Below are 23,448 nucleotides of genomic sequence, written 5' to 3'. Positions count from 1 at the left end.
CTTTACTTCTCCCCAAGGCGTTTGGCGGATGCGGATCAAAATGGACAACACCTACTTCCAAATACAGGACTTTTGTTTTCCGGGTATATAATCTTTTAACTATGAAAAATTTCTGGTATGTTTTCCTACTCATGCTCATAACTATGGCTACCTCATAAGCAAAGGTATGCATATACAACCTTGCTGCCCTGGTAATCCTTTTTGCTTCCCTATATCGGTAGATCATAGTATCTAAATCTTCTCGAAACTCTGTGTGGTATATATAGGACTGCTATCAAATGTTTCTTTTTGCATTCTAGATGTGGCATCATCTCATGGAATTATTATCCGTGTATATATTGTCTATACTCGAAAATAATAAAAATATACAACTTTTTTTTCATGCTGAAAAAATGGTTGAATAAATTCTTCTCATATATTAATAAAATAAAATCAATTTAATTTAAATATTTAACATCTCAAATTATGTTTATTTATTTTTAATAAAATCAAATAAACTTTAATAAAATACTATATTTTTAATTTTAATTATAAATCAAATGAGTTTAAATTAAATAAACCTTAATAAAATATTTTCCCTCTTTAAATTTAGAAGTATCGTACACATAAATTAGGGAAGGTGCACAAACTTGTATCACAAACATAAAAGAAATTCCTTTTTCTTTTTAGCACTCCCACTCCACAAGCATTTTATAAAAAATATTTAATTTTGTTTTTTATTATTATTTTAAAGTATTAAAATTTTAGCAAGGGCTTTTTCTCCTGGGTATATTTGATTTTGATTCTGAGTTATCTATATTTTAAATATCGATCACTTTATATTTTTGACTATAAAGGGCACCTCCCTCGTTTCTCCTGCCCCCACGCTTCTCGAGGGCGTTGCAGGGTTCCTCTCTTTCACTATTTTTTTAATCTCTGCACACCTCCCAATTAAGGTCAACTATTTTAACCCGAGGTAAACCTCTCCTTCCCCTTTCACAAACCCCTTTTTAGCGCATTCCAGTTCTCTTTCAGATCCATTTTAATGCCTTCGTGGGTTTAATTCTCTAGAAAGCCCATTTCAATTCGCTCCTCTGCGTTGTATTAATTGGGGTTTTTTCGCACAAATTCTTTATTTTTCGACCCTTTACCTGAACGGGACTGGTAGTATATACAGGCAGAGGAGATCTTAAGTGATTGGTTGCCATCGGCATTACAATTTACAAGAAGAAGAGGAGGAAAGAAGGGCAGCAGCGCTAATCTCTGGATGGACTGAGGCAATTCAGGGGTTTTTAAGGGGTTTTGAGAGCCAAATTCAAGAGGCAGTTTTACTAGTATTACACAAATACTTTAGCGACAAGATTGGAAACCATGTCTGCGCTAGTCTGCGGAAAGAGGTCACTTTTTGAAGATCTGCATACTCCGCCACCCATCTCCAAGAGGCTTCGCTGTTCCGGTAGTAATTCGCCAATCCGATTCTCTTCCAATTCTCCCACAAGGAGCCCCACAGCAACAGATATTCATAACCAAAACCACTCTACCGATATTCATTATCTTTCTCAACTCAGAGGGCTTTTCCCCGATATGGATGAACAGGTATGTACCGATATTGTTTGCATCTCATGTTTCTTTCAATTGATTTTGTAATTCCAGTATGTATATCTGAAACGGGTTTGTGACTGCAATTTACTTGAGCTGATTATAGTCGATGAATGTCTGTCTTGTTTTTTTAAAGCTAAATATGATTTTCTTTCTACCTTGTTGTTGTTGTTTCATGGGAATCGGGGTTTATTTTTTGATGATGCTGATTCCATAAGAATTGGGCTTTTGTTCATCTTGGTTATTTGTTAACGCCTTTGTTATTGTGACCCTTATGATAATTGGGTTTTGGTCATTAGACTGGAAATGGGCCTTTCTCTAACCTTGCTAAGACGGCCGTACGAAAATCTGGTCATGTCTATTGTTATTTCTGTTTCTCAGCGGAGTTGGGTATTTGTGCATCTTTGCCAATGAATGCTTAATGTACGGTAGTAAGTCATGAATAAAGATTTTGAGGGCAATTGTGCTTGTGCCAATATATATAGCCGAAACTGTGGTAAGGTTAAAGTATTAGTTTTATTGCTAGACTCTAGGAGGCGCAGTTACTAGGATATCCACTAAGCACCATCAGGTGAGATTAGAATAGTGCTCAGTAGCTGTTAATTACAACAGGATGCACTAGACACGGGTAGATGAGATTATGAGTTTTCCGTAGCTGATAATAGGCTACCTAGGCACAGTGATCCATTAATGACTTTATACTGGATAATCGCTATTGGCCATAGCTGTTCTGGTTAATGGCTACTGTAAGAGTGTCTCTGTCATGAGAAAGGATGGAACTCAAAACTAGAAATTCTCCTTTCTCTGGCTGAAACAACAATATACATTTATCTATGGACTAGTTCTTTAAAAGGAGACAGGGTATGGATGAAGTAAAGGACCTGCTTTTCTGATCCTTGCACTAAGAGTAGTGAGGTGCTCCACATACCAGAATGGGGAGGAGTTGTCATGTAATGTAACTCCCGCACTGGGAGTAGGAAGGTGTTCTACAGTCCAGAAGGTGTTCTACAGCCCAGTATGTGGGAAATTTTGTCATGTAATGTTATGTTTTTTTGTTTTTATTTTTTTTATTCTGTTCCTCAGAAAATCAGGGTAGGTCCACATGAAGGGACCACACCCGCGGCTGAACTGATCAGAGTCTAATCCCAATGGTGTCAAGGAGAATTGAACCCGTGACCTCCCAATGGCAATGTGCTTTAGCAATGGGACCTTGACCAATTGAGCTAATCCTTGGGGCTTCATGTAATGTTATGTTACATTACAAGACAAGAGAAATTAAATGAACAACAAATAATTATGTACATACATATGTATGTGAAAACATCTAGAAAATTAAATCATTGAAGATCCTTTTTAAACTGGATCTACCAAGCACCAAGAAGGATAGAACTTGCTTAAGGTGTAATTTTTTTAATCATATAATGTGAAGGAATTGATGCATGACATGAAACTAAATGATAACAAAAAATTTATACTGTAAGAAATTTAGTTTGTCTTGGTGCTTGATAGATTCGATTTTAAGGTGAATATGTGCTGGTATTTTTGCAATCTATAACTGATTAAGATGTTTGTTACAGTATTTACTGAATTTTCGGCCATTATGTTTCACCAGCAAATATATCTAAAATTGCAGAACAATCTGATGATTTGGCTGTCTAAAACATTTAAAAAGTGTTAACAATATATAATTCTGTAATGGTATTTTTTGATCATAACGTACAGGCAAGCAAATGATGTTATGGCATTACGGGGGCTTTTAATTTTTTAATTTTGGGTCAGGGTTGCAAATATTGCTGATTTATCAAGAGCATCATGATAATTCTGATATATCTAGGCCAAACGATTAGTCACTGTCAAAAAAATTGCAATATTTTCTAAAAGTATTGTCATATTATTTTTCCTTTGGTATTCAATTTGTCCCACCCTCAAACCTGCAAGTAGAAATGGCATTGCTGGTACCTTACCAGTTCCCATAAACAATTGACTCACAAAGAGCGAACATGTCACAGCTGGGATTTGAAATTGGGTAGTAAGGATAACAATTTCTCCTCTCAACCTTCAATGCTAGAGCAATTGGCAAAAATATTATGATATATACAAAAATGTTATGATATTTTCAAAATTAATGTATATTGCCCAAACCCTATAAAGGGGAAACCACAATTTTATTATTACTATTCTTATTTTATATTTTTTAATGCTTGCTGATATTTCCCAATTTTACCTGGTTTTTACTGCTATCTTGAGTGTATGATCCCCCACTGATGTTTTGCTGATACAGATATATGCAAAAACCAATGTTAGAAACTAAGCTGCCTCGATTCATGGGATGGTGAAGAGGGGATGCCATTTTTGAAAATCATGGTGTGAAGGGCACTTCAGAGAGTATAATATATAAAATTTTAAATATATAAAGAATAAAAAAGGGAACTGAAATTTATGTGAAGCAATACATTTTTAAAAACATAAAATTATGTGGTTCATTTATTAAGAATGTTATAATATGCTACAACAATTGTGATTCAATAATTCATCAACAATTTCAGATTCAAATTTTAGTACTCGTAGATTCATAAATGACAACATCATAGGGGTCATGAGTTCAATTTTCAAAATTCGAACCTGTAATTCGTTTTTTGCCCCAGCCCATTGAAAAAATGTCTTTTTATTGCTGCTTGTGCTATTGGCACAGTCAAAGTTTTGTGCCCAAATGAATAAAAACCATTGGGATAAGTTTTTTTTATACTTTTTGATGCTTGCTCGCCACCAAAAACAATTTTTTGCTAAATATCTGATTGAAAAAAATAATGTCTTCTTGTTTGCTGCTTTTGGAAATAGAAGAGAAAAATTGGATAGTAAAATGTTTCTAGGATTTTTTTATTTTTCCAGATGCAATGTGCCCAATGCAGATGCCCAAATATTTTCTCCTGGGGCCCACTTTTTTTGTCCTGAAAAATCCTTCTGTTCTTTAAGCAATTTTTTGCAACATGCCCCCAATTTTGGGTTTCTGCTTGGGGACATCCCTGGGCAGGAAAGTGGATGGCCCTGGCAGCTGGGGGTTTTTCTGTCCCTGTCGATGTTGTCTGTGGCTTTTGCAATCTTGCTTTGAAATTAACAAGTTTTGTGAAGAAAGCTTCAAAGTCTCTGCTTTCACGAGTAATTCCTTCAATAAGTTTTCATGTCTATTCTATTTATGGAAAGATTTCAGTTATTGCTTAGGGTATTTCTTTCACAATTAGCATAAATAATCACATTCTTAACAGGTCAATATTCTTTCTAGAAGGTAAACTGTACCTCTTGCTAAATTCTATGCTCATTTGTTTTGGTGTTATTATTGATAATCTATTACTTGATAATCATTGACCATGAAATTTGGATAAATTCTGTCAGCTGTCAGGTTTATCCAGATATATATTTCAAGATTTTCCCTTGCACTCATTAAAATGATAAAATGCTATGCCTTCAATAAACATATATGCTACATGATAGAATTCAATGGTTGTAGTGTTAAAGATCTAGACACGTTTTTGTTTGTTTGTTTTCTTTTGGTTTATCAAAAATTTAAAAGAAAATGAATTTGAATTTTTGTTGAAATTAATTGAAGTTTGACTATCAAATTTGATTCCATTTGTTTTGTTGTTGAACTTCGGCTATCAAATTTTCTGAATCTCAGTGTGAATTATTTTGTTTGTATTGAAGTCTGGCATATTTTTATGAAAATAATTGCCCAACCGTGTTTAGGGTTACATGGTAGCATTGATGGACGTCACAGCATGGCCTACTTTAGTGTTAACATCTGTTATAAATGTTCAATATCTGAACCTTCTTGCAGTTTGACAACCTTGTTATGAAATGATTTATCTAATTGTGTTTCAGATCTATAGATTAGATTTTGTTTGACCATGATATGCCATGTTACAGCTATTATTTTTCCATATTGTTTTTGACAGAGTTGCCCTTTTATTTATCAATTATTTTCATTGACAGTCTATTATCTGGTGATTATAGTGGTTATATTATTTATCAAAGGTTTCCCTTTCTTTCAGTGACTATTTTTTTAGTGTCTGCTACAACAAATTCTAGCATCCACAAAGTGTAAAGTGCCAATCATATTCTTGTGTAACGTAGCAAGGCTATCCTCTTACATTTGGCTGGCTCTTCTCCGAGATAAGGGGGGTATCCCTAAGCAGGATTGCTAAGGCAATTGAGTGAATGCCAATGGATGGGGTGTGGTCCATCTAAATGTTTTACATGAACATGTGTGCCAATGAGGGGGTGTGCTACATCTAAGTGTTGTACCATGTAAACAAAAAATGTTCCTTGTAGCAAAACTCCCCAATGATACGAACATAACAACAAAATGTAAGCTCTACCTAGGCTTGAACCCATGTTGCACCACTGTCAAGGGTCTAATACATCATCCAACCTTAGAAGGCTAGATTACCATTAACACGTGCGCCAATGAAAGAGTGCTATATCAAATTGTTGTATCATGTAAATAAAAGTTGTCTCCTTAGCAAAACACCACCATGATACGAACATAACAACAGATATAAGCTCTACCTAGGCTTGAACCTAAGGCACATCACCGCCAAGATTCGATACATCATCCAGTCTTGGGAAAAGTCTAGATCACCATGAAAACATTTGTAGCAATGACAGCCCCCCACAAGGAAGATCCCACTAAGGTAACATGCATCACCACACCACATCAACAACATAGGGGAAGAAGACATGAGGGTTTTAACACCATGAAACATCAAACATAAGAGGACCATACAGACAACCCCCTCTGAGTGACATAAATAATGTAACATCACCATCATGCAAGATATCTAGGATATTCCAAGAAGAAGTTAACACATGATATAACAAACATCCATACATCAAGGGAGTGATCTTAATGGGAAAAATTAAAAAATGCTGAAGATTGAAGATATGCATTAAGGTGTATGTGAAGGTTTGTGGGCAAGATATTTATGTATGCAGCTTTTGTGTAGTATCCTTTCCAAACCCATCCTTATTTGTGTATCTATGTGCACCTTAATCAATGTTTGGTGCTGCACTTTATTGACTGTTTTTCATTCTGTCAGCATCTTGAAGCAGTGTTGGAGTCATGTGGCAATGATCTTGCTTCTGCAATCAAGAGTTTGAATGAGCTCCGGTTAGGACGCGAAAGAGATTCAACTCCTTGCAAAAGCACAGCAGATTCAAGCATTGTTTCGCATGTTGATCAAACCACAGAAGGTATTTCCTGCATTTAACCATCTTGGTTTTCATAATTTTATTGGCACTATTTTCCAACTGGGTGATAAAATTGTTAAAATTCTTGGAATTTTTTCTGGTCATTTACAATGAGAAATTATAGTTAAACTGTTTTCTTAAGTTGCATGAAATGTGGAAGTGCAAGTTTCTAAAATAGGAACACCCGGAAACTTTCTCCCCCCAAAAAAACTGTATGTGGGGCAGCACAATATATAGAAAATACTATATACATATATAGAAAATAACCAAAATATATGTGTTTTGTCAGAAAATAATCAAGAAAATGAGAATGCTACACATAAATGACATTTTAGGAGACCCATTCTATATCAACTCTCATACTTGATTACATGATGTGAAATCCCGTACACTTATACATGATAAAATCCAGTGGAAATTCTGCAATCTTGCTAACCCTGAAATCTTCGAAACTGTAAAGTCTGCTGAACTTTCTCCATATGAATTCTGATGAGTTTGGGACCACTCAAACAATATGAAACATTGCATTGTAATGTTAAATTTTAAGTAAAATTATAGAAAAGTAAGATAAAGGAAATTGATAAAGGTAAGATAAAGGAGAATGTCAACTGCCATTAATTACCAAGGTGACAAACTCCTCAAATCTCAATCTCTATCTCTGTTCTGTCTTGAAGGATTGTTGGCACAGACAAGGTGATATTTTCATATGGGTCCCATGCCCCTTTTGGGCTCTTAGGTGTGCCTTTGAAACTTCCAAAAAAGAGCCCAAAATGTCACAGGAAATGGCTGAAGTGCCTTGGAAATGCTGCCGGCTATACTGTATGGTGTTTCTAGATTTGGAAACACTGTATGGTATGACTGGTGACATTTCCAAGGTGTTTTTTTACCTGTTTTGGTGTTATTGGTCATTTTGGGTACTTGAATGTGGTCAAGCTAGGTGTTTCCTGTAACTTAGCTATTTTCTCCATTTTCAAAAAATACTGTGGTCAAATGTGAATCTCAGAACATTGGCTTTCTTGGAATCATGCATGTGAATTTTTTTCCGTGCATAAAGTTGTAGTTCTGATTTCTATGCTTGTGGTTTAGAATACATGTCATGTTTACTGGTGTTGCTAATTGTCTAGTTCAGTTGATGTCTATGAATTGTAAACACTTGGCAGAGTATGGTATTAGCTTGTCAATGCAGTGGTATTAGCTTTTCAAAATGCAGCGAAATTTTGAACTTAATAATGAGTATTGCCAATGTTTAGTTTACATAAAATTACTTACCTCAAGATTCAGGACAGAATTGTAGGATTTATGACTTGTAGTGACTAGTGTTATCAGAACTGGTACCAAATCCAAAACACTAGCCACCAAACATGCAAATTCTGCTCATGGATATAGTATGATAGAGTGAAAATAGCAAATGGCTCAAGATATAAGTTGTGGTACATGTAAATATGTTTTTTGCATTCAGTTTGGGTCTTTGCTAAGCTGAACTGGCTGATTCTGATGACTTTGGCTACTAGTATGTGTTTAATTCTCTAGAGGTTGGTATATGTGTTAGAATTATCCATGCCTATGATTCTGAGTCTAATGCTTAAAGATATGTTGGGTAACATTATAAATTCATATAGTTTACTATTACAAATTATAAATTTTGGTGAATATTACAATATAATTATATTATGTAAAAAAATAGATGATTTTTTAAAGAGAAAAACAGCCAATTGGGGAAATTTTTGCTGTTAAATAAAACATGATATTATGCTTATCTTGAAATTATGCTCTACTTTATTTGGTATGTCATGCTTGGGCAACCGTAATTCAGGTAAATAAAGTTGAATATACATGAAACACATTTCATTCATAACGTTATGGAAATGTGTCAAGGTGTTAAAACTTAATACCAACTTATTAATCAGTGCACTTTTGATTTTTCACTCCAGAAAATACAGATATTGGCATTCCAGTTGAAGAACGGGTTGCTAATGACCATGTGGGAGGGGCTACTGCAGCCATTCCAGTTAATGGTTCTGACTGGGTGGAGCTTCTTTTGCAAGAGATGCAGAATGCATCTAATATGGATGATGCAAGAATACGTGCTTCGAGAGCATTGGAGGCACTTGAAAAGGCAATAGTTAGTCGCACGGGTTCTATTGTGGAGGACTTGCAAAAGGTATTCTGTTTTTTTTTTTTGTTTTGTTCTGTTGATTTTTTAAAAATTTATTATTTTTATTATAATTAATTACATTTAAATATTAATGTTTAAATTGTTTAAACTTTCTGGCATTTGGTGTTTAGAATCTTTTCCTTTGTTTTTGTGTTCATCTATCTTGTACTTGGATACAACTAATATTGTACCAACTGCAGGAAAACATGGTGCTGAGGCAGCAAGTCGAAGGTCTTTCTCGTGATAATGGCATTCTCAAACGAGCTGTAGCTATACAGCATGAGCGGCAGAAGGAACATGATGAAAGGGCCAGTGAATTGCAGAATCTGAAGCAGCTTTTATCACAGTATCAAGAACAGCTAAGGACATTGCAGGTACAAAGAAAAATTAAATCTCAAAAATTTAAAATATCCCATGTAGATAGATTTAATAGCATAGCAACATGAATGGTTGAGAATGCATAGGCTAGAACACCATCCTAACACCATCCTATGTTTTGTAGGTAAATAATTACGCTCTAACACTACACCTACGCCAAGCTCAGGAGAGTACGTCCATTCCAGGGCACTTTCACCCTGATGTCTTCTGAAAGCTTGATCGACAAGGGTTTGCTTTAAGGATTTGAAAACAAATCAAGCGGAAGTTGAAACATATCTTATGTTTATAAGGTGGTTATGTTAATTAGTTGTTTGTTATTCTTTTAAGATGTTGGTCTCGCTTAGTATTCTTGGAACTAAGCGTGTAAAAGTTCCCATACTCTCCTCGTGTCAACCTGCAAAGAGTTTCATGATTCAACCATTTGATAGGATGCATTATTGAAGTTTATATGAAATTGGTGAAATGCCAGCGCTTAAACTTGGATGATAGTACTAAATGTTTGGGAGCTATTCTCTCTTTTCCTACAGAACATAATATGCACTTTTGAGGTAAGAGACGCAGCAGGTTTAGGAGGATGTTTAATTAAAATAATGAATTACATATCTTTCGTGAGGATGCCTTGAAGCTTCCCGCTTTGGTGGCTTCTGGAATTATTTGGATTTTGCAAGGTTTGTTCAAACTCTAATTGATGCTCTAGTCCCTATGTGGGTTGTTCAAACTCTTGTTTGATTGTCTTCTAGAATCTTCTGATGATATTTAGTAGAGGTTGCAATATTGCAGTTGCATTTCGTGGTAGGAAATATGTTGACTAATTTCTCACAAATGCTGACTGATGATTAAATATCCTAACCATGGTTATTAAAAAATGAATGAATGTACCCTTCATCATGGCGGCCGGTAATTGTTATTCAACATTTCCTTGTTTAACGGTTGCCTACATTATGTGGCTTCTCCAGAAATTTCTCCTTGCGAAATGTTGCATTTGTTTCATCTTTTTGTTATCACTGCTGAGAACGCTTTTTATTACGTGGTTTTTGTTGAATAGATAATATGTGCAATACAATTTATATGCGTTACCCTAGTTATTTCCCAAAATCTTTTGGATCCACCAAAGAACACTTGCACTGGGGTAACTCTACTAATAAGCTATAATCAGTTTCGTGTTGGTGATTTTAGTTATTTTGATTTATAATTATGGTTTCCCAATAAAATGAAGATATTCTGTGAAACTTTTCAAAAACAATATGTTGTTAGGTTATTGACAATTCTCAAAAACAATATGCTGTAAGTTTTAGTTTATTGAGAATTATCCAGAGATTGGTAGAATTCAAATTTGCTCCTAACAAGCTATAAGCGTTTTGTTGGTGGTCACAGCTATTTTGATTTAAATTTTTTAGGATTTCCAATAAAATGATTGAGCTATTTTGATTTAATTTTTTAGGATTTCCAATAAAATGATTGCAACTTTAAAAAACCAATATGCTGTAGCTTTTAATTTATAGAGGAGCTATTGTTTATGCTTGATCTCAATTGTATGCAATTGTTTGACATTTACATTATTTTTTGTCACATTAAATGAGGTAGCAATGAAAATGTGAAGGATGATGTAGTAAATATTTTTAATTTTGAAATTTTTAATTATAAAATATTTTTTTAATAATGCAACTTTAAGATGCTCTATGGTATAGCTACCTACATTATCTACCCCTGAGCTTAAGTCGATTGCTGAGACGGACATGGGCGCAGTCAAAAAATTGACTGCGCTCATCTCTCTCTGATTCCCAAATATTTGGGGAATCAGCAATCGACATAAAGGATGTGGGACATCTAGTCACCCCAAACATCAACTTCGCAATTAGTAATGAGGTAACAAAAAAAATTGACAGCGCCCATCTCTTTCCGATTCCCAAATATTCGGGGAATCAGCAATCGACATAAGGATGTGGGACATCTAGTCACCCCAAACATCAACTCCGCAATTAGTAAAGAGGTAACAATGAAAATTTTAAGGATGATGTAGTAAATCTTTTTAATTTTGAAATTTCCAGCATCTCCAAGTTTTCATTATATATGATCAATAATGGTGTTGGCTATTAGTATGAAGGCTTTCCCAAAATTAGTTTTTTCCTTGATGTTGCTTGCGCGGGTCGTAAGTCTAGGATTCTATAGACACTGGGAAATAAATTTGCTATAGACATAGGGAAATATATTTTCTATAAAAACTTCTTGATGAAGACTTTTATTGTTGATGAGTTTACATGTCCCTTTTGCTACCAAAGTTGAAGCAAGTGTGCCAAAATGTTTATACACCATCCCATATATTTATTGGTTGTGGATTGGGATTCCCAAGAGATGAGAGGCAAGCTACCCTTCATTATTTCCTTTTTTGATATATTTATAGTATATTTGTCTAACCTGAGTGAGAATGAGTGAGAATGTGCTTTAGTGGGGAGGATAGAGCTAGTAGATAGGGATGGCATGAAGCACACATTTAATTAGAATGATCCTATCAGATCTAGACATCTAGCTATGGGTCTAATGATTTATTCTTGCTTTTACCTTGTTGACTATCTAAATTTATGTAAATCATTTTTTTTACCCAAAGACATTAGGTGGATGAAGATCATTAGCCAAGATCTCAAGAATCTCAAGATTCCTAACCATTTTTTGATAAGTTTTGGCGATAATTAATTTCCCTTTGACCACCAATCTTTGTTGACTATGCATGTCTTCCCAACAACAATCCCTTCCACTACAAGTGATGATCAGCATGTGTTGATTCCTTGACTGCTCATTGACTTCGACTAAGGTAACTTCACTAAACTTGACCATCATCCTGTCATCTCAATCGTAAAATACTAATGTCTTTGGGTAAAAAAAATGATTTACAACATTTGATAAAGACAACATTTTTGCATGGTGATTTGAAAGAAGAAATCTACATGAAATAGCATGGTTTTCTAGTAAAGGGCAAGGAGACGTTGGTTTGCAAGATGAGGAAGTCCCTTTATGTTCTGAAGCAATAACCTAACATGTGGTACCATAAGTTCAATGCATATCTCAAGGGATTTTGTTTTTTGGGAAGCCGAGTTGATCATTGTGTAAATGTCAAGTTAGAAGGAAAGCACTTCATATATGTAGTGTTGTATGTTGATGACATGTCAGTGGTTGGAAACAACATGGGTGAAATCAGGATGGTGAAGATGTAAACATCCTATGAATTTGACATGAAGGATCTTGGTGTTGCACATTTCATGGATGTAAACATCCTATGAATTTGACATGAAGGATCTTGGTGTTGCACATTTCATTCATGGAATGGAGATTAGGAGAGATTGCACATTTGGAAAACTTTCGATAAGTTAGAGGAGGTATGTTGAAACAATTTTGAAGTGTTTCAACATGCAAAATTGTAAACCATTGAAGGTACTAATTCTTGTTGGGGCAAGGCTAACTGTTGATCAATGTCTAAAGACACAGGAAGAAAGGAAATTACCCTTTGTTCCATATGCAAGTGCTATTGGCAGTTTGATGTATGCAATGGTTTTCACTCAATCATATATTGGTCATGTAGTGGGAGTATTAAGCAAATACATGACAACATTCAGAAAAGAGCATTTGTCCACTATCAAAAAAGCATTCAAGTGTGTTTGTGACACAAGTGATCATGCAATCTACAACCATAAAGGAATCGAGTATGACAATCAAGAAATTACACAAGTATTTGTCTATGGTGATTGGGCTGGAAATTTTGACAAAAGAAGGTTAACTCTCTGATATGTTTTCAAGTTGTTTAGTGGAGCTATTAGTTGGTTGAGTAAGTGGCATCTAGTCATGGCACTATCAATGATGGACAATGAATACATAATAACCACTCATGTAAGTAAGGTATTAGTTCAGTGGTAGCAATTATGTTCAAAGATTAGATTTGCTCAAGAAGTAATAAAGTTGGGTTATGACAATCATAGTGTAATCTTCTTGGAAAACAACCTAGCTTACCATTCAAGGAAAAAAATATTGATGCACATTACCATTCCATTAGAGATATGGTGGAAAGCAATAACGTGCTCTTAGTAAAGTTAGACACAATGAATAATGTTGCGGATGATTTAACAAAGTTAGTGAGTGCTAGTAAATTTTCTTGGTGTAGAGAAGAGTTGGGATTGGGGGTACCACTTCACTATCACTAAAAGTAGGATACTAACAATTCATTCAAAGAAGACAAGAAGTAGGAGAATTTTGAGGTGTTGTACTCATTATAGGTAATTTTATTCGATCAAAGTTCAATTGGTCGATTGACTAGTTGGGTAAGGAAAGTAGGAATGAACCTCCATAAGTTTGGTTGGGAACAATCAACTAGGGACAAGTTAATGGAAAAATATAAGCCAAGTTGATGAGAAGACGTCATTGTGACAATATAAGTCAAGTTGATGAGAAGACAAGTCAATGATTGAATTGATAGGATGACAGTTGAATCGATAGGATGATGTCCAAGTCAAGAGAAGTTACCTCATTCAAAGTCGATCAATAATTGAACAACTAACAAGAGCCGATGATCAAACAAAACATTCGAAGGGATCGTAGTCAGGGAGACACAGATAGTTGACTGGTGGTCAAAGGGAAATTGACTATAGTCAGAATGGTTTGAAAATGGTTAGGAGTTTTAATATTCTTAGGATCTTGGCCAATGGTCTTCAACCACATGTGCGGATTTAAGAAGCTACGAATTAGGTTTTTCTATGCCTATAAATACATGATGTAAGGCTAATGAGATGATGATGGTGAGAGAGAGATGTATGAGTGCATTGTTCGTAGATGTGGACTGAGGTTGACATTGATTATAATTTGGCTATAATATTTGGTTGAGAATATAAGAGCAATGAAGCTCAAAGGTTGGTTAATTTTCCCTATTAAGGGTTTCCAAGGAAAACCCTGTGTGATGTGTGAATATTTATGAAACACAATTGATTATTTTCTATTCTTTTAAGTTCACTCATGCTCATTTAAAGGTTTATGTTAATCGAGCTTCTAGTTTGGTGTATATGTCTAGTTGAATTTGTATTTGTACTCTTGGCTTATGAAGTGTAGATCACGTACCTTGAACTCAAAATTATAGAATATACTTTGGCTTCTTGTGTGGGTTGATTTCCAAAGAGAAGTAATTAACAAACCATAGGTGGGTGATGTGTAGTCTCGTAGCCATCATGATATCTTTAATGTTTCTAAGTGAAGTTTAGTAGTTATAATTCTACCAAGACACTCTATTAAGATCAAGAACATGAGGGGTGGTAGAGAGCATCCCTAGCAAAGTATTTAGGAGGCGTGGAAGAATTGAGTGGTTGAAACATTAATGAGAATGAAAAAGGACACTTATGAGATGCGCGTGTCTAACTAAGAGATAAAGGGACAAGTGGATCCAATTTAAATGAGAATCAAATGAAGGTAGAGACAATTGGCCCAATAAAAATATTTTCAGAGATCAATATCCATGATGAAGGTCTTTTTTTAAAGGGTTTTTATAGAGTGACCACATCTTGTACATCTTGTTCATGGAGGGTGTTAGCTCTGCTATGTACTTGCGCGTTTGGAGGACCAAAATACTAGCATGGCCGTGTGTTTTTAGCAAGCAGGAAGGCCGCATCAGTCCGTTTCCTCCTCCTCCATTTTTTCTACACTCTCATAACCCCCGTTATCCCTGTTTTACTCCAAAATTCGGCATAAGCCCATTTTTGTTTAACCCCCGGGCGCCGAGTTTAAACTGTCATATAATCACGCGCCTCCAAAACAAACGCTATCCACAAATCCGATGCTTTCCCTGTCACATCAGTCACACAAAACATGTGTGTTAAAGCCTTGTCGTCCAATCGTCTGCCATAAGATCTGACGACATTCGCACCTCCCGACCACGCGAACCGCCCGCGTGTTAACTTGCGGGGAAAGCGGTTTATTCCCTGTCACATCCGCCACGCGTTGGCCGATTATTCGCATCACTCGCCCGCGTACGAATACCACCCACCTCCGAAAAGCGGTGCGGGGAATACCGCCCGCCACCGAAACCACCTCCCCCGTGCGTTAAACCCCACGCAGCTTCCGCGCCCGACGACCGTTGGATCTCCCTGCCCGAGATCCAATGGCCCACGATCTCCCCGCTCTCTTATGTCCCAATATCTTCCGCAAACTGATCCCCGCCGTTCATCTCCTCGATCCAAAGGCTGATTTTTGTTCTGGTCTTGCCCATGCCTCCGCCATACTGTCCGTGCCACCCTTGACTGTGCTGTGCTGCCGAAGGATGAAGGTGATCATCTACCAGCACTCTGCGCAGTTAAACTTCAACTACTGCATTCAACACATTGTACACCTGAGAGAAAGGACAACGCCAAAGAAGAAACTTACATTCAACAGTTAAGGAATTCCATCCTTTATGACACTTCACCTGCTCGAGGAGTACAACAGAGTACCAGAGAATGTCGAATTCATTCATTGAAGCAGTAGATCACAACAGAGGCCCATTTTAGATAGTTAATGTGGTTGGTGGTCCATTATGACCCCTCCACGCATAGAACAACAGAGCATTTTTGTAAACAAACTCTATATATACCCAGAAATGAGATGTAATGAGGGTTGATGGTTGTTGTTTTGATGTAAGGTTCAACTTCTGGAGACTGTAACTACTTTGATACTTGCAACGTCTGGTCTTCATTTTCAGCTAATACAAGCTTCTTTTGCTGTTAATTGCTCACTTTCCACTTCTTCTCTGTTCTAGGCTGTGCTTGTTATGCATTTTTCATGTGCTCTTGATATTTAGCATTTGAGGCGTTGTCATCCCACCTCTGTGTTAGAATCTAGTATGTATCATTGCATGTGTTATGAAGGTTTCTGTTATTTTAGTGCCAGAGAGCTGTCACCCTGTCTGTGCATTAGGAAATAGATTTGCAGACCTTTTTACTGGTTGCAGCTGGCCATCACATGGTCTTGTGCATCTGCTGGTGTGGTCAGTATTCTCCATGTTCACTTAATCCTCAAACTGAGTAATTGGTGCTCTAAAGCCTTGTAGTCTGGGGGTGTTCACCCATGTCCGGAGTTAAGCATAGTAGAAGTGGTTATCTGGCTTGAATATGCATCATTTCTTCCATTCATCTACCCATTTCCAACATTTTTGTTGAGTTTGTAATGTTTCCGAGCATCTCTGAGATACAACCTAGGAGAGTTTCTTGGGGTGATAACATTAATTGGCGCTGTTGTCGGGGAGAGGAGATTGAAGCTCAGCTTCCCTGGGAGAACGACACAGTTCCAGATTTTGATGATAGACAAGGTTTGGGCACATTTCTGGCTGTAATCATCTATTTGGAGACTCCACTGGAGGAAGACCAACCTTTGGCGACTCCACATTGCAGTTCTGGCTAAGTTTGTCAGACATACTCGAAGAAATCTTCAGAAATCACCAGCTGAACCAGTGCCTTTCCCTAAGAAGTTTGCTAAGCAGAAGAAAAAATCACATAAAGGAGCATTAGGATCAGGTAAGCCTAAGAAATCTTATGTATCTCTGCAAGAGAAGATTATAGTTGAGAATACAAAATTTGAAGATATAGAGCCTAGTATTGCTAGTAAAGAATCACCTGCAAAGATTCATAAAGCTCCTTGTCCATTTAGTTTCCCTTTTAATCTCAGTCCAAAGAAAACTTCCCATACAGTCCATAACATCCCTTTGTCTCTATCATGCATTTTATTGTTTCAGACTGCTCAATCTGCCAGTGTCCTTCCACATACCCCAGTCATGGCAGACCAGCGAGCACCTACGAAGATAGAAAGAATTGTAGCTGCTAGGTATAAACATCTGGTCTTCCCTGTTCCTTTGAACACTATGCCTATAGGAGAATATCAGAAATATATGCCCAAGTTCACTGGCACAGAGGGAGTAACACCAGAAGAACACCTTGAGTCTTTTTATAGTTATGCTGATAACTTAGATATAAGTGAAAATGATGTGTGGATGAGAGTTTTTGTACAGGGCCTTGACGGAGAGGCTAGGAAGTGGTTCAGAGAATTGCCCCCTGGATCCATTACAGACATTGAAGCATTGGATCATGCATTCCTGAAGCAATGGGGAGATAGAAAAGACCTGCTCTACTACGATACTGAGTTTGGTAACTTGAAGAGGGAAAATGGGGAATCATTGCCTGATTTTAATAAAAGATTCAATCATATGTATAGTAAGATACCAGCTGAGGTAAAGCCTACCCCCACTTCTTTGAAACTCATTTATGCCAATGCTTTTGACTCTGATTTCTGCCTGTTGTTGAGAGAAAGAATATGTGCCACTCTAGCTGACATGCAGGATGCAACACTAGAGGTGGAATCTAATATTATGGCTGCAGAAAAACTAAAAAGTCATGCTGACAGAAGGAGACAGAGGGGAGAGGCCTTTTTTTCCTCTGCCTCATCTTCAGAGCCTAAATTAGATAAAATGATTAGAATGATAGAGTCATTGGCTGCTGAAATATCTAAGCTGAAGGTTGAGCAAAATTCAGGAAAGACAAGGCAGCAGAACACATTTGCTCCAAGAAATCCCAATCCATTCAGAAGAGCAAATGAACAGTTACAAATAATTCAGAGGGGTAAAGAAACAAATGAAGAATAAAGGGTTAAAGCTCCTTTCCAGAATGTAGTCATGGAGGAGGAACAATTTGAAGATAAGGATGAAATTCACTACATGGAAGATAAAGGCAGCGCTGCCTTTTTGACATTGGCTGCATATGAAGAATCGCTGCTGCAGGACCAAATAAGTCAGGGGTGGGACAGAGAAGCTGTTCTACAAACTGGTGAACAACAAAGATACAACCTGAGGTTGAATGCAAAAAATGTCGAGGAGAATCCTGCCCAAAGCGCTGTTGTCCAAACAGAGTCACATAATATCAGATAGAGAATGTTGACACCTAATCCGAAACGGATGGGTGAACTGGACAGTCATCTAGAAGATGAACTGATCTGTTTTATGTATGTATATAAATAATAGTTGGCTAATGAATAATATCATCAGTTCTTTCTTGCGCTCATTAATTTCTGGAGTTAACCTGGCCTGACAGAGAAGACCAGTAGTTGATCCAGTGATCCTCAAAGCTCCAGTTCAAGAGGTAAAAGGTTCTGATAAGTTACCTTCCTCTTTCAACTTAGAGTCAGAAGTCCAGAAGTTAAAAATATCTGTGCCTCTGGTAGAGTTGGTAAAGAGTGAAGTATTTAGAAAGCCTATCCTTGAAGCCCTTGAGTTGGAAACCACACAAACCTCCACTGACTCTATAAATTTGCAAGATGACAAGCCTGCCATTATGCTTAGCCCTATGATTGAACTTGCTGATAATAATTCTCCATCATTTTATGTCTCCTTGACCATTCATGACAAAATCCTCTACAATTACCTGTTAGACACAGGGGCTAGTCACAATTTGATGCCTAAAGCTGTCATAGGGAGTTAGGCCTTGATATCACTAGACCATATCATGATTTATTCTCTTTTGATTCAAGGAAAGTGAAATGCCTAGGATTGATCAAAGACCTGGCCATTACCCTAACTCAGCTACCCATGAAGAGTATGATGATGGATATTGTGGTAGCAGATGTCCCTCCTAAGTTTGGCATGCTGCTGTCTAGAGGATGGATTAAGAGACTATGTGGGACATTACAGAATGATCTATCTTATGCCACTGTCCCAGTTTTTGGAGGAGAAAGCAGGAGATTGTACAGGGAAGCATAGTTGGCATACATCATCAGTGATGAGAAGAATCCTACTAATCAACCCATATATGATGTGGACACTGATTTTGGAGCATCTATCCTCCAAATAGAAGAATCCCAGAAGGCTTCATTGCAGCTCAGGAAACAAACAGTTTAAGCTGAGGAAGAGCAAGGAAGTCAAGTTTGGGAGATGTTCTTTGATGGAGCATGTTCCAGGGAGACTGCAAGAGTAGGGGTGGTGCTGGTATCTCCAGAGCAAGAAAGTACACATCTGTCTTTGAAGTTGGCTTTTCAAGTCACTAATAACATAGCAGAATACGAATCTTTGCTATTGGGTCTTAATGCAGCTAAAGACAGGGGAATCAGGAATCTAAAGGTGTTTGGAGATGCTGATATGATCATTCAGCAAGTAAATAGAACATTTCAAGCAAATCACCCAAGGCTGAAAGCGTATAGAGATGAGGTATGGAGACTCAGAGATTCTTTTGATGATTTCTATATTTCATATATCCCTAGAGCCAAAAAACAACTTGCTGATTCCCTTGTTGTGTCTGCTAGCATGTTCATCCCTCCCATACGTCCCAGACTAGTTTATGAAGTCCAAATGAAATATAGACCATCCTTGCCTGATAATGTCCAGCATTGGAAGGTTTTTGAAGATGATGATGAGATAAATAGGTTTTTGCAAGTCATTGATGAATTTTTTGAAATGCAAATTGACCAAGAAAATGAAGCCTTGGAAGAAAGCCCCAAATCCCGGCTTAGAAACAAAATTGGCAAAGATAGCATTGACCAGCTTCCCAGCAATCATATTCCTAAGAGTTTAATTCCTCTAGAAAGACTGTTTGACCAAAATGATGTACCTTACAAGGCTGCCCAAAAAGAAGATCAATCTGCAGTATGTAAGCATGATATAGGGAGTCCAGGTCAGCTTAGATACATAAATCTGTCCACTCACCTGTCTGCTGATCAATGTTCTGAATACTGCAATTTAATGAAGCAATTTGCTGATGTCTTTGCCTGGGAGTATAGTGACCTGAAAACCTATGATAAAAAGATTATTCAGCATAAAATCCCTCTGGAGAAAGACACCATACCTTTCAAACAGAAGCTGAGACCAATAAATCCTATGCTTCTTCCTCTGATTGAAAAAGAAATTAAAAAGTTGCTGGCTGCCAAAATCATAGTCCCTCTCAGATATTCAAAATGGGTAGCCAACTTGGTGGTAGTGAGGAAGAAAAGTGGAGAAATCAGACTGTGTGTTGATTTCAAAAACTTAAACAAATGCTCTAAGAAAGACAACTATCCTCTACCCAAAATGGAGCATTTGCTGCAAAAAGTCTCAGGAGCCAAAGTAATGTCTTTCTTGGATGGATTTTCGGGGTTTAATCAGATTGTTGTGCATCCAGATAACCAAGAGAAGACTGCATTCACCACTCCTTGGGGCACTTTTATGTATGCCAAGATGTCTTTTGGGTTGATGAATGCTGGAGCCACCTTTTAGAGAGCTATGGATATAACATTTGTGGGAGAGAAGGATAAATTTGTCCTTATCTACCTTGATGACATAACAATATACTCCAACAGCCATCAAAACCATTTGCAGCATTTAAAGAAAGTATCCCTGAAGTGCAGAAGTTTTGGGATTTCAGTGAATCCTAAAAAATCACAATTTGCTTTAGAAGAAGGCAAGTTGTTGGGACATGTTGTTTCTACTGCAGGTGTCCGAATTGACCCAGAAAGAGTAAGAGCAATACAGACTTTGCCTGTCCCGAGATCAAAGAAGGATATCCAGTCCTTTCTGGGAAAAAATAATTTTGTAAGGAGGTTTATACCAAATTTTGCAGAATTGCTGAAGCATATTACCTCTATGCTAAAAAAGGGGTCAGAAATCAAATGGACTAATATAGCAAAAAGATCTTTTGAGTCCATTAAGAAGGCTCCCACTTTAATAAGTCCATATTGCAGCAAGGAGTTCCATATATTTTCATTTTCGTCTAAAGACACCATTGCAACAGTGTTATTGCAAGCAAATAAAGAAGGTTCAGAGCATCCAATGGCATTTTTCAGCAAAAACTTAAGGGATGCTGAACTGAGGTATGACATTATTGAAAAACAAGCATATGCTCTTATCAAATCCTTGAAAGCTTTCAAAGTTTACATTCTGCATTCCAAGATAATTGCATATGTACCTTCTGTTGCAATAAAAGATGTCTTAACACAACCTGATGCTGATGGAAGAAGGGCTAAATGGGTTGCAAATTTAATTGAATTTAATATAGAACTCAAGCCCACCAAACTTGTCAGAGGTCAGGGTCTTGCCAGGTTGTTAGCTGAAGAAAATTGTAGAACATTGGACATACATTTCATGGGCACAATTGTAGAAAATGGTCAGGCAGAAGAAGAAGAAGCAGCTGAACCAGAGAGAAAGTAGTCAGTGGTAGAAAATCTAGCTTCTTGTTATTGGTATTTTGCAATAATTAATTTCCTGCTGAAGCTAGAAATCCGTGCAGGCTCAAACACAAGTCAAGCCAGAACTATTAAGCTTAGGGCAGCTAAGTATTTCGTTAATTAAAACCTGCTCTACTGGAGGGATCCATCTGGAGTGCTTTTGAGGTGTCTGGACAAAGAACAGTCAATGGAAGTTATGCAGCAGTTTCATTCCAGCATGTGTGGAGGACACCATTATTGGAAGACTACAACCCATAAAATCCTCAGAGCTGGATATTACTGGCCCTCCTTATTTTTTGATGTATTTTCATTTGTTAAATCTTGTGACAGGTGCTAAAGATTTGAAGGAAAGTAGCAGTTGAAGTCCCTGCCCTTGAAACCAATACATGAAAAAGGACCTTTTCAGCAGTGGGGCTTGGATTTCATTAGAGAGATCAATCCACATTCCAGTGGCCAGCACAGGTGGATATTAGTAGCCACTGATTATTTTACTAAGTGGATTGAAGCAATCCCTACCAAAAAGGCTGATCATAATGTGGTCATGAAGTTTTTGACAGAGAATATCTTTACCATATTTGGTTGTCCACATAAACTAGTCACAGACAATGCATCAGCCTTCAGGGAAAAGGAATTGGTGGAAATGTGTGATTCAATGGGTATTAAACTAATTCATTCCACCTCATATTATCCTCAAGGAAATGGTCTAGCAGAATCCTCTAATAAAACCCTAATAAGTATAATTAAGAAGTTGTTGGAGGAAAATAAAAAGAATTGGGATTCTAAGTTCAAATATGCACTGTGGGCTGACAGAGTAACCATTAAGAAATTCACAGGGAATTCCTCTTTCAAGCTGGTATATGGCACTGAAGCTGTATTCCCAATTCAGTTAACTCTCCCTGTGGCAAAATTCCTTCAAGAAGAACAGAACGAGGAAGAAGACATGGCAAAAATGATCACTGATTTAGCAGAGGTACACCAAATTAGGGAACAACTGGTTGAAAAGGCTATAGCACATCAGGAAAAGATCAAGGAAGCCTTTGACAAGAAGGCAAAAACATATAATTTTTAGGGTAGAGACTTGGTTCTGAAATGGGATGCACTGAAGGAAAAGAAAGGCAATCATGGGAAGTTTGATGCTTTCTGGACAGGGCCTTTTATCATCTCTCAGATTCAAGGGAACAACACCTTCATACTGAAAAGTATGAGAGGAGAGGCAGTTTTTGATGGCCCAATTAATGGGCGTTTTCTGAAAATTTATGTGATTTAAGGTCTTTTGGCCTTAAAATTGTAAATATTTTGTTTATCAGTTTTAGTGTAGGATCAGTTAGACTCCATGCCCAATGGAACACTAAGAATTTTGTTAATTGGTTTTCACTGGAAAGACATTGATCTGCAGGTTCTTGAGACCTCATAGGGAGGATCTCATCCCTAGAAGGAGCCAGTGTTAGCTCTGCTATGTACTTGCGCGTTTGGAGGACCAAAATACTAGCATGGCCGTGTGTTTTTAGCAAGCATGGAGCCCGCATCAGTCCGTTTCCTCCTTCTCCTTCATTTTTCCTACACTCTCATAACCCCCGTTATCCCTTTTTTACTCCAAAATTCGGCATAAGCCCATTTTTGTTTAACCCCCGGGCGCCGAGTTTAAACTGTCATATAACTGCGCGCCTCTAAAACAAATGCTATCCACCAATCCGATGCTTTCCCTGTCACATCAGTCACACAAAACATGTGCGTTAAAGCCCTACCATCTGATTGTCCGCCGTAAGATCTGATGGAATTCGCACCTCCCGACCACGCGAACCGCCCGCACGTTAACTCGTGGGGAAAGCGATTTATTCCCTGTCACATCCGCCATGCGTCGACCGCTATTCGCATTGCTCGACTGCGTATGAATACCACCCACCTCTGAAAGT

At 37.3% G+C, this 23,448-nt stretch overlaps 1 protein-coding gene across 1 annotated transcript; it reads left to right on the top strand.

Moving 5' to 3' along the window:
• The first annotated feature begins 853 nt into the window (after positions 1–853).
• Positions 854–10,073, top strand: LOC149141270 (Ubiquitin system component Cue protein). Its single transcript, XM_089449940.1, has 5 exons — positions 854–1,575; positions 6,672–6,825; positions 8,754–8,983; positions 9,178–9,351; positions 9,480–10,073. The coding sequence occupies exons 1-5, from the start codon at positions 1,351–1,353 to the stop codon at positions 9,564–9,566; spliced, it is 870 nt and encodes a 289-aa protein (XP_089306066.1). The 5' UTR covers positions 854–1,350; the 3' UTR covers positions 9,567–10,073.
• Positions 10,074–23,448: the final 13,375 nt, after the last annotated feature.

This window comes from Pinus tabuliformis, chromosome X (assembly GCF_031772625.1).
Source record: "Pinus tabuliformis cultivar Carrire ecotype Pingquan chromosome X, CPIR1, whole genome shotgun sequence".
NCBI lineage: Eukaryota > Viridiplantae > Streptophyta > Pinopsida > Pinales > Pinaceae > Pinus > Pinus tabuliformis.
The sequence above is the reverse complement of the archived record's forward strand: the minus strand, read 5'-3'. Positions and strand labels throughout refer to the sequence as shown.

Bases quoted from the DNA above. Each gene is read 5' to 3' on its own strand.
- LOC149141270 (XM_089449940.1), top strand. From the start codon at position 1,351: ATGTCTGCGCTAGTCTGCGGAAAGAGGTCACTTTTTGAAGATCTGCAT. The intron at 1,576-6,671 runs GTATGTACCGAT...TCATTCTGTCAG, and splicing joins TCCCCGATATGGATGAACAG to CATCTTGAAGCAGTGTTGGA. The intron at 6,826-8,753 runs GTATTTCCTGCA...TTTTCACTCCAG, and splicing joins TGTTGATCAAACCACAGAAG to AAAATACAGATATTGGCATT.